Genomic DNA, 12,715 nt, shown 5'->3' with positions numbered 1-12,715 from the left:
AGTGATAGTATATTTTAATAGTTTCTATACCATCAACTATGCCAAACCATTAATATATATAAAAAAAATGCATGGACATTTAATTTATGTAGTAAAATTTTATTTGGCGCACTATTTAAATGTTTATGTTTACAACATTTAAATTATATTCTATACCTTACCTAGAAATAATATAATGTAATAGTGTGATACCTATTGAACAATACAATATAAATTAACCTTGTCAATTAATGCAGAAATAATTTTTGTACACAATATGTATGTGTGTGTGTGTGTGTGTGTGTGTGTACTCGTGTTTTATTTAATGTATAAATTATACCATCGATAAAATAATATATTATATTGACTACAGTTTAACGTTGTCGGTGACGAATACAAATATTATCTAGATTGCTAAACGACCGTGAGTCCGTGACTACCAGTAAGTAGGTGCGACCGTCAACACCACTCGAGAATAATATAAATAATATTATATACAGTATCATAAACAGACAATTTCACGCATTTTATTATTATTACTGTGTACATCCAAAATATGAAATTAAAAATAATAATTGATCCATGAGAAGCATAAATATTGTATTCATATATTTTTATTTTAACTCTTATATTATGTTTCATTTATTCGTTTTTAAGACTCTTAAATTCATTATTCTTATACAATCACAAAATCTTAATAATATGTTAACTCACATTTTTGTGAAAAGAAAAATTCTGTATTTTAGAAACGAGAGTTATTTTAAGCCCTCTATAGAACTTGGTTACAGCCATACAAATTCACAAAAATATTGACGAAGAAGTGTTAGGTATAACAACTGAAATGTATTATAGGTACCTACTATTATCTATTGTTTAGTTCTTAAATAAAAAAACTTCTTATACCTAAATAAATCTTCATAGACTTACAGCTGTACAAACAGTACATTTACATATTATTATTCGATATTTTATAGACAACTGTTCCATTAATAAAGGTATTGCATATAAAACAAAATATTTGAGAGTCTATTTTAGTCTTCTTTATTAGAAGTTAATTCATAATCTATACGAAAAAGAATATTTCATTATTTCAAGTTAAATTTTAACACTTATATATCGATCCTTATGAAGAAATGTTTATTCTTTATTTCATTACCTAGCTATTGTTAATTCAAGACAATTAAAAATACGGAGAAATTGAAACAAAGAATTTGGTTTTCAAATTCGCATTATATATATATTTAATTTGACACACCAATCACTAACACTAAAAAGAACTTAGGTTATAAAAAAATACTTTACATTAAAACTTACACTTAACCACAAATATTTATTAAAACTATACTGCCATAAATACCAAAATATTATGTATTAAATACCTACATATATCAACATTCAACGTTCAAACACATTTTGTTAAACTCAATTAAAACTACATATTACATTTTTAATTAATTTATAAAAAAGTTGATACAAAAAACTAAATGCAATGTTTTTTATTGACCTTGCTTATTTACGTGTTATTTTCAACTTTGGTAATAAATAAATAATTAAATGCGTCATGGATATACTAAACGTATTATTAATTTACACTGATATTTACTCTAGAAACATGTATCTGTAAGTAGTTCAATGGATCAATTTTCTTTGAATGGCATTTGCTTAACGATGTAAACAACATTTAAACATCGATTAAAAAACACTCACATTTCATACGAATTCAACAACTTTAGCATACAATAAATAAATTCTAAAAAATAGGTATTTTTGAAATAATTTTAGATTTTTATTGCTTATTTCAATAGCGTTATATGAACAAGAACATTTCTCGAGGAACGTTGACTATTTAGTATTATCAGACAATTACCGTTTAAATAGTATTGTTATCTAAAAGAAGGGTTTTTATACACTCTCTATAGGTAGATACTTAATTTAAATTATATTAAGTTTTTGATGTTAAATTATTTGACGTCTGTTTGTAAAGCTATGCAAAAACAAAATTACACCCAGTGACAACACTTCTTGAATAAGTTTTTTTCATTTTATTATAAGTTTAGGACAACGTGTACAGGACATATTATTTTATTTTATTATTTCTTTACAATTTTAAATTAAATTAAATTCCGATTACTGATTTTATTACACACAGAGCCTGTGCATGATGGATTTGGGAACGGCGATATCAGTGCCAACAGGCAAGACGACGCCCATTGAACCCGCTGTGCCCGAGCCAAAAATAATTCCGGTGCCTGGTTCCTATCTTGCTCCACCGGCTCCCGTACAAGAGTATTCGGAAGAAAGACCTGAACCACCGCCCTTGGATCCGTCTTATGTGCCAATCCCATACAGCTTTATCGAGTATCTGGCACCTCAAAGTCTTCTACTGGTAATAATAACTATAGTATTCTTTCAGCTATAAATAGTATCTCAATAATAATTCTTTAGATCAGTTTAAAAATATTTTAAAATATAGTTGATCACGATTAATTATACGTAATGATCGTATAGCAAATTTAATTTATGGATTTTCATTCAGTGCCTATAAGGCTATAATAGTATTAAATAATAACAACGTCAATCAACTTATCTATGTTATTATAGGTATTATACGTCACACACTTACTTAGGTATATCTACAATACCTATGTAGAATCTACAATGTATATGCATATTTACTTATCACGTGATCATTAAGATTACTATTTAATTGTATAGATGTTTTAATTATATTTTAATATTCAAATTGACATTATATAATCAAGTCTAAAGGAGCAGTAATATTTCAGATAAAAAAAAATAAAATTTTAGGATACGATTTGGATAAAAAACGTATTAAATCGTACATTATCAATAATTTGTTAATAATACTACCTAGTTTAAATGTTTTACTAATAGACATAATTTACTTTCATCTACATTCATGAGTACCAATTTTTTTAATTTTTCAATTTCTCTTATCAAATTTACTTTTATTTATTACAATAATATAATATTAAGTAAAAGGTATTTATAATAAATACCTTTAAAAATTAGCAAGCTTTGTATTGCAAAAGTTATAATGTTATGTTTCAAATATCTGATTACAATTATTGTAATAAATTGTTTTCTAAAATTTTACAGAAATAACAATTTTAAGTTCAGCGCGTAAGGGTGTTAAAATTCATTAAACATTCTGATAAGTTATTTTCAATTAAAAACAAATAGCCTTACATTTCATCGAAATAAATCATAAACGGTTAAAATTTAAAAGGAAGTGTCCACTTTAGAGAAAATAAATTTCAAGTTGCTTTTATTGTTTTTCTGTATACTTAAAATGGTAACCACTCTGGAGAGTATTTTGATATTTTAATTTATCTGTAAATATAGGGATGTCATTGTAACCTATTATTTTTCTTGGTATCATTATTTATAATTAATTCAAATATAGTTGAATAATAGTTCGACCTTTACGTTATGTACTTAACCTATAATAATCAGCAAACTTCAGAAGAATTTTTCTATGACCCGACGACGAATAGTATTAATTTTTTACCTTTCAATTGATTTTAAATTCTACACCTACTACTTAAAATAATTGCAATTCTATAAAATTTAAACTAGGTAATAAAATATATTGATTATATAGGTACCTATACTTCCTTATCAAAATGCATTTTTTATTGTACTATACATTCTTACCTAATTTGATGTATACATGCTTTTCAGGTACCAATGAAAATTAAGTTCCAAAAACCTTATTCCAAGTATGAAAAATACCCTCTCACAGCGATTAAGTACCAGAAGCTTATCAAAAATGAAAATATGAGACGGAAATATTATTCGAATATTCCACAACAAAATTACATTCCATCAAACTGATGAGTGTTATAATTCTCTCGTCGTCAAAAATGTTTGCCATGTCATATACATATATTAGGTATATGTAATTAAAATAAAATGTTATACATTTTTTACCTCTTTAAAATAATTGTTTTTATCTCTACTATAACCAATATTGTTTTGTAATATAATTTATATGTAATATTTTAATATAATAATATAATAATGTGTAATAAACTTCATTTTTTGTATTATAATCATATTGTCAATAATTGAATGTATATAATTACGTAATCCTTATGAAAAATCCAATGATGTGATCTATACCATGCATGTATTCCTATAACCACTACTGATCATAACGATTGTCACTATTTTCTCTAAATCTACAAGAATATATTCAATATAATAATATGCCATTATAGCTGATATAACAAGACAAATTCCGGTGGTATAAACTATAATCATATACTAAGATTAAGTCAAAATTTATGATAATATCACAAAATAATATTTCTACAATGGTACTTAGTTATAATTATTGATCAAGTGAACATTTATTTTACGTTAAAGTTTTAAGTTTAAACACTTGTGCTACACATTAAGTCTTTAATCTCGTACCAATCACTAATTATATATTTACCAGGTGTCCATGTTCGTCGTATATTGTGGGTTATCAATATATTTTTAATGTGGTATCTATATTGAATATTGACATATTTTATATAGTAACTCGATCGACAAGTACGATAATTTAATATGTTATACCAGTACTGTTATCAATGAAATAATATTGATCACGGTTCTAGAACACATCTTCTTAGCCATAGACTGATAAAATGATATGATTATAGCAACTTAGACTTAAACGCATAATATATACAGTTATTAACTGATTATAAAACAGTATAGGTACAACAGGGAATGTTGAAAATCTGTTATTAAAATGTTTCGGGTTCATGGAATTATACTGCTTAGGGTTGCGATATTTAGGTGTAAACGTAATGAGTTATATTTGTTTAATAATAAATCATTATTGTAGTTTTTCTAATTCAAATCTAATATTATACATATTAGTGAAAACTAAAATTTAACAGATTTTAAGTAGACCATTTTGGTATACTTAAAATCTTTATTATCATGTTTTTTTTTAATAATCTGATACTGACTACTTATAGATCTAACATTAATGTAAATATCTGAATGGTAATTAATTAGTTTTCATTAATTATTCAAATTGCTACATAAGTTTCAAACTTTATCAGGAGTTAAGTAGGAGGGATTTGTATTTTGTAACAATCACGAACAAAAAGAAACACCCTGTATTTTAAAACTATAAAATCTCGTCCACAAATATTTTCACATTTTCTGAAGTTTTTAATCAAAAAAATATAATAACATAAAAAGTTAAAATTAATCAATCATAGAATTTATTCTCATCTCAAACATATAAAGCTAAGAATAACAGCCAAGAGAACAGGCCAATCAACCGACTTGTCGCCGAGCCGCTTAGTTGACGGTTTGTCGTTCATGATATCATCAGAAATCAACCGGAAATTAGCTGCCAGAAAAGAATATGAATACTCAAAGAATGACGAGCAAATCGAGTTCAGTTCAGTGACGAAGGTCAAGAATTCTCCGAAGGTGGCGTACATACGTTATTATACACAGAGTATAGTGAGTGGATAGACTGTAGAAAAAATTTCTAAATAACGTATAAAGTTAATTTAAAATAAATACAAAAAAATACTGTAACTTATGAACTCTGCACTCTATATGCATTCAAATATGTTTCATTAACTTGAGAAAGTCGCAATAAAAATCTAAAAACGAATGATTGAACGACACATTGAATAAGTGCTAGCCGTACACAAATAATATGTTCATTGGATACAATACCTATATGCGTTCGAAATATTTTAGTTAAACGTAATTTATTTTAGAGTTTTGATTTTGAGATAATGAAAATAATAGTGGGTATGTTATGTTGCAAGATCGGAAAAAAATACTTATGATAAAAAACAACATCATGTATTTATGTTACTAAAGATGTTGTCCTCCAAATTACACACATTTTTTTTTATCACTCAGTGAGATGTCGAATGAAACCTGTACACTGTACAGTGTACAGTGAATTATTCGAGTATCATCTTATTAGGTAATGTTATACTCGTTATACTTCAAATTTCAATGTGAATGAAAATCATACAAGTAATGACCATTTTTTTAGAAATAAATCTCATTTATTTATTCTGTTAAAATATTATATAACAAAATCAATTTTAAATTATTGTAAATAATAAATATATTTTTAAGAACCAGGGACTCACATGTTTCTTCACAATAAACGACTAATAGCTATTGTTAGTGTAGGCAGAAAAAAAATAATGCTATTCTGTCATGTCTTTACTGACACAGCCACAAAGGTACCATGAAATGATTAAATAAACACAATAGAAGACCTCGAAAACATTACAATAATTATGTAACTAGCAGGAAATCAATAATCATTATTGGCTTAAGTATAAAGTACAAATAAAGGTGTCAGATCTATACATATCAAAAAAAAGACGATTCGAGTAGGAATGTGCTAAGTGTAGAACAGCCTTTGAAATTTATCTAGTCATTAAAATCCTATATAATATAATATATATATTCATGTATAATTCGAGAGAAAAATTTCATACTAAGATTGTATGAACCTACGATTGTTTATAATCGTATATTAAATAAAAACAAAATCATTTAAGAGCTATTTTTACTTCGATCATAATATAGTTTAACTAAAAGCATAATCCTATTATAGAATTTATACAATACCATAGAATAATTAATATCTATTACTTTCTAGAATTTAGTTTGATCCATTCCATCACAACAAGTCAACAAAATATTTATTATATCATATTATATAATATTATAGGTTACATTTTATAATTTATTATTCAATTTTAATTTCAAAATGTTAATAATACTACCGCACCTTAACCATTTTGAATATCACCTTTATCCTAACTACATATGTATATGGTATGTTAAAAAATAGCTAATCGAAAATTCAAGTGATTTAGTATGTTATACCTTTTTGGTCAAACAATAAATTGAGCACACGCTTAAAATTTCACAAAGAACTCGGCGCACACCCAAAAAAATAATAGGAACGTCTGAGCACAATATTTAATGCAACATTACTATATAATTTATTTGAGAAAACATCACAGGTCAAACTCTATCAGTTTATGAAAAATATTTTTATTTATATTTTTGATATACAATAAGGGATTATGGGCATGAACATATTATTCAATTAGTTTAAACTAGTCACAATAAGTTACAATACGTAAACTATAACTTGAAAATTTGTAATTAGTTGCAAATGACAGTCACAGACTACTATAGTCAATAACTTAGTTACATCTAAAGTAACAAGATACTTAAATTATTTTTATTTATTTTACTAAGAAAATAATGACACTACTGTTTGAATGCGAAGTTAATAAGAAAAATGTATTATACAAATTATAACTAAAATTTAAAAGTATAAACATTGAAATTGATGAAAATGTTGATTTGAAAATATCATTAAATGTATAATAATAAATATATAATATATATTATATTATGGTCTTCTTCTCGTGTCCGAATATTAATCGATATAACAGTCTACGTTGCAGGCATTAGGTGGTGCGCTGATTTGCCATGAGAAGGGCCGTTTTCGGTAAGCATCATTCACTATGCAGGGAGCGCCTTACGTGCAGGCTCTTACCATGCCCCCCAATATATACGGTAAGATCATATTACATACATAAATTGTATAAATAAAAAACAAAATTTTAATTTAACATATAATTATGTTTACACGAAATGAAGATAATATTTCTTACACAATATAATTTCAGGTGGTGCCTATTACAACATTTTTGGGCACTCTTTTTTATTTAGAACCTCTCATAAACAGTTAATAATTATGAATGTTTAGATATTGCCTTTTAATTTTTACATATACATATATAATTTTGAAATAATAGTAATTTATTGTAAAGTGACTCCTGCTTAAAAGTTTTAATTTTTAAGTACTAATAATAAAAAATATTAAGCAGTGACCAAGCCACCCAAACCCTACTCCCTACACACGACATAGCTTATGCTTATGCAATATGCATCAATGAAACAATTATTAAATTAATTGACCTAAAAAAAGGTATGAATATAAAATAGTGCTAAGATGAGATAAGGACTCATTCTCGATCGTATTTTTCCAAAAACATTATGATATATTTTAAAATGGTTTTAACTCACCTCGAAATAAAGTTATCCTTTTTTTGATATTGTTACGTGGGATTTTTTTCGTTTAGTTAATCGTATTTAGGATATCCTCATTTCTAAGTAAAACAATGTCCAAATAATACAATTTTATAAACAACCAACTATATTAATAACAATCACATTTTAAGAAAATGTTAATAGGTAAAAGTTTAAAACCAACATATAACGTTAATGGCTTCGTTATTAAAGCTAAATCATAACACCATTATAAAGATTTTCAATATAATACTACACAAGTTACAAAAACATCAAGTATACATTACTAACCCTCTTTTAAAGTTTAAAATTTCTATCTGTTTTTTGAAACACACGTAAAATTACACAAAGAATCGTACCATAATTATCCACGCAGTCAATCAATAACTTTTTGTCCAATTTAAATGTATGAAATATTATTTCGTCAAATTATTACTATATTGAATAATTATAAGTTTTCATATTACTTTTGGTCTGCTTGTGTAATTGTTACAAAGTTGAGTATCTTATTGCCATTAAATATTCAAATAACGAGATAAGTTTTAGGTAGACGTTGGTCAAGGAATATATAATATAATATATACAGGATGATTCAAAGATCGCCCCTATTTTCTATTTAATCAGGTAGATATCTATTGAATTTTTATAATTTATAAATTTACATAAATGCCATATTATTTACAGTATGCACTTGTTCTTTACAAATGAAAATCACCCTATTTTACTGTAAATTTTTAAGCCGATGTTTTTTTTTCAATTTAATTTCTTTACATTTAAATTGAAATATTAAAGAATAGTTTCCAAGCTGTATAGTGTAAAATATAACAGGCAATGATGATACATATAATTTTAAGAAAACGCGTGGGCTCAAATAATTTATTATTTCTAAGGTAAATATATTTAAATTTTAAAATTATAAAGTTATAACCTAACCTACAACAAGAAATGAAACTCTAATTGTAATATTTCATATTATATTATCAATATACCTACTTTGTATATGTATAAATAGCTAGGGTTCATTTAACGTTAGGCTCGCATTAATTAGTGTCTTACGTCACCCCGACATACGATCATACGATAATTCAATAGTATAAGTTATATATAATATATTATAATATTATAATACCTTTTTTTTTATTATTATTAGCCTTTAGTATAACTATGATAGCTCTACAATTAATTAAGAATATAAGATACAAAGGTTATAAGATAATATAAGATACATTAGTCCCGGAGGACTGTACAATATAAATTATAATTTATAATATAGAAATACTTTTAAATCCAAATACAGCAAGATATAATAATGTATAGACTACTATAATGTGAAAATACAATATTTTCTCTAAAAATATATTAATATTATACTTTTGTTATAGCAGGTATAGGTATTGGTAGAAAAAATAATTAAACCTTTTTTAAATTGGCGGAAAAAACAGTACATGCTCGACATTATTTGTTTAAATTTCAATCTAGATTCATCTGAAAAAAAAGTCATCTACTTAACAATTTACTGTAGAAAAAAGACAGTACTCATTTGACAAAAAGAAGTTTATATCGTCAAAGAACATTCCTCAAATAATGACCTCAAAAGTCTAAGAATTTAAAATTAGTAATTTAATATATTTAAAAATTTTAATTTAAATAAATACATTACTTAAGTAATAAAAGGTATAAAAAAGGTAAGCAAGCTTAACGAATCATTCCGTAAAGTAGACAGATCGAATGTATAATGGAACAAACAAGGTAAAACAAACTGTGGTCTGTATGGCCGCGGTGTAAAACATATATATATATATATATACATATATAAATACATAAATAGTACATAAATATTAAATATTTAACATCAACTTTTTGAATTGTATTCAATAAAAATAAATTAAAAGTAATGGTATCTTAAAGGGTATACCTACTTTAGTCTATTAATATATTTAATTTAAAATAATAAACAATTAATTAAAAACGATTCCTTTATTTTGTTAAGTCAAAATTTTATAAGGCGAGTAAACTAATAAAAATATTTCAAGTCCTAATAAATAGAATGTTCGACATTTTTAAAAAAAGAACAGTTACTTATTATTTCAATAAACACGAAGCAAATTAAACGAGTGACTTTCAAGTTTCACCCAACTATCCTATACCTTTACTTTTCAAACAATTACTGTATGGTGAAAATGTACGAAATTGCTGATAAAAAAATAAATCATTCACAATAGTACAATACGTAATATTAAAAGACTGCCTATTCTCGTTTTGCTTAAAAAAAATTAAGACAATGAAAACAAATAACTACCAAACAAATCAACTCCCTATATTATAATACTATTATAAATAATATGATCTAACCTATAACATCCTTAGAACGTTTATCCGATTTGCCTATCGGCTTTCACAAACTCTACGCGAGGAAACCTTCTATAATAATTAAAATTTACCGAATAATCATTATAACCGAACAAACAAAAATCACCCTTACTAATTCACCGTATACTACAGGTACGCATGGTTAAGATATCATAGGAATATATTATCGCATCAGCGAATCCAAATTTATTTAATATACAATAACGTACATATAGGTACTAATGGCATACTACCTAACTTGTAAACACCGAGTGCAGATTAAAACATAACATAATTGTATGTATTTATTATAGTATTATAATAGATAACTACGTGCTTTACACAAAAGAGGTTTAAATACCAACTGACCAGAGGCGTGTCCAGCGGGTAGGCCTGGTAGGCCCGGGCCTACCCTGATTTTTAACCTTTAAGTATACCCAACATATTATGCATTTTAAAATTATATTTATATAAGTACACAAATGTGTTGACTATACAAATTATTTTTATAACCAGGCCTGTCCTAAATTTTGGTCCTAGACACGCCTCTGCAACTGACGAAACTTTCTCTTTCGACTTTCAGTATAGAGGTATATTTATATACATTATTATTTTATGTTTAATGAATCGCCAATGATAAATACCTACTACTCGGTATTGTTAGAGCGGTTCGTGTTATTTCTAAAATTGTATGTCTACACATCAATGCATGCATTTACAATGTTTGTGTATATAATAATAATAATATGATACGTGCGCCTATTATGGTCGCATGCGAATTATACGTATGTGCAATTTTAAAACTATATTATATATTTTATGTCTATACGCGCATACAGTGCGCCATCAAATACAAATGTGACCACACACGCGGGTTCAAAAATAAAATTACCTTTATATAGGTTGCGGATCGATTGTGCAGATCGTATACACTTATACCGTAGGTCGTAAGTGTATTTGTATGTGTGTGTATAATTTTTGACGCAATACGTATAATAAACATGCATTCGAACGTGTGCTGTGTGCGACAACTCGACGATACATAATATCGCTCGCCGAATTTTAATAAGTGTGAATGTACACCGAAACAAAATCCCGAGTACAAACTAACGGTTCTATTTGTCACGTTTTTCTTTTTTATTAAATATTCTAAATACTATGAATATATATTATATATATTATATTATATGTATATAAGTATACCTCGGGTATGTAGTATTATATCTCATTCAACGCTCGTATATATTATATATATATATTTATATATGTGTGTGTGTGTGTGTGTGTAATACGTTCGCCGATACAGGTACAACGATTTTGCTTACATACGCATATTGTTCCGAATCATTATTATTTACAGTCAACCTATTCTGCATTATACGAAGGTCCTAAATATCAAAAACAACACCATTATATTGATTGTAGTATCGGGACGTACAAGGGTTAATTTATTTATCATAGTGAAGGTAATAATAAAATAATTTATTGTAATAATCAAGTTGTACAATATTATATTATAAGAGTAGGTACAGTAAGTTCTCTGTAAAAAAAAATGGAATATAGAGGGCTGATCATACAAAACAGTACTTTTGTAGGGAAAATTGTTCTTTTAATTAAATATATAACATAAATATAATTTATGATCAATGATCAATTATTGATCATTTATTATTTATAGAAGTCGCTAACATATAATATTAACAGATAATTTCTTCATAGTGTGAAATATAAATGTATAAATATTAAAATATGATCTATAGTGTACTGCAGACTATAGATTGCTCTATTCTTTTAAATACAAAAAAGATAAAAATGTTAGGTTGAAGAATATAATAGCCATAAAAATAACATCCCTACGATTGACAAGGATTACATATGATTAATGTAGATGGCATATTGTGTATGCGGTTTCCGTTCTCGACTTGCAATCCTCAAAAACAGCATGCAACTCATTTTGTTGGACCGACAATAAGGGTTAATGAGGTTCGCGAAGATGCGTATATAGTACTCGCTCTGCTGAAACTTCATCGTATTGCAGACTACTTAAAATGCAGTAATACGTATTAATATGGACTCGCGGACGACGACAACTCAAAAATGGATTAATCGATAACCGAAGGGAACAACAGACATGAAAAAAGAATTAGTAACTACAGCGTTTTTTTTTAATAGTTTTACAGGCTGACGATAGAAAGTATCGAAAATGACGTAAATACCAGCTGCTAGTGAATAAAGAAAAAGAAGTGGATCATCCCGGCCGACTTGG

General features: G+C 26.5%; 1 protein-coding gene across 2 annotated transcripts in view; it reads left to right on the top strand.

The window, feature by feature from the left end:
- The window catches only part of LOC114120936 (uncharacterized), a 40,280-nt gene extending 36,225 nt beyond the window's left edge, over positions 1–4,055 (top strand). For both annotated transcript variants that reach the window (XM_027983040.2, XM_050203964.1), the window contains 2 exons: positions 2,129–2,365; positions 3,685–4,055. In XM_027983040.2, the coding sequence (XP_027838841.1) occupies positions 2,129–2,365; positions 3,685–3,837 (390 nt within the window). In that variant the 3' untranslated portion in view covers positions 3,838–4,055. The remainder of the gene's footprint in view (positions 1–2,128; positions 2,366–3,684) is intronic.
- The last annotated feature ends 8,660 nt before the right edge of the window (positions 4,056–12,715 follow it).

Source organism: Aphis gossypii, chromosome 3 (genome assembly GCF_020184175.1).
Source record: "Aphis gossypii isolate Hap1 chromosome 3, ASM2018417v2, whole genome shotgun sequence".
Classification (NCBI taxonomy): domain Eukaryota; kingdom Metazoa; phylum Arthropoda; class Insecta; order Hemiptera; family Aphididae; genus Aphis; species Aphis gossypii.
Note: the sequence above shows the minus strand (reverse complement) of the source record. Positions and strands in the feature narration are given on the sequence as shown.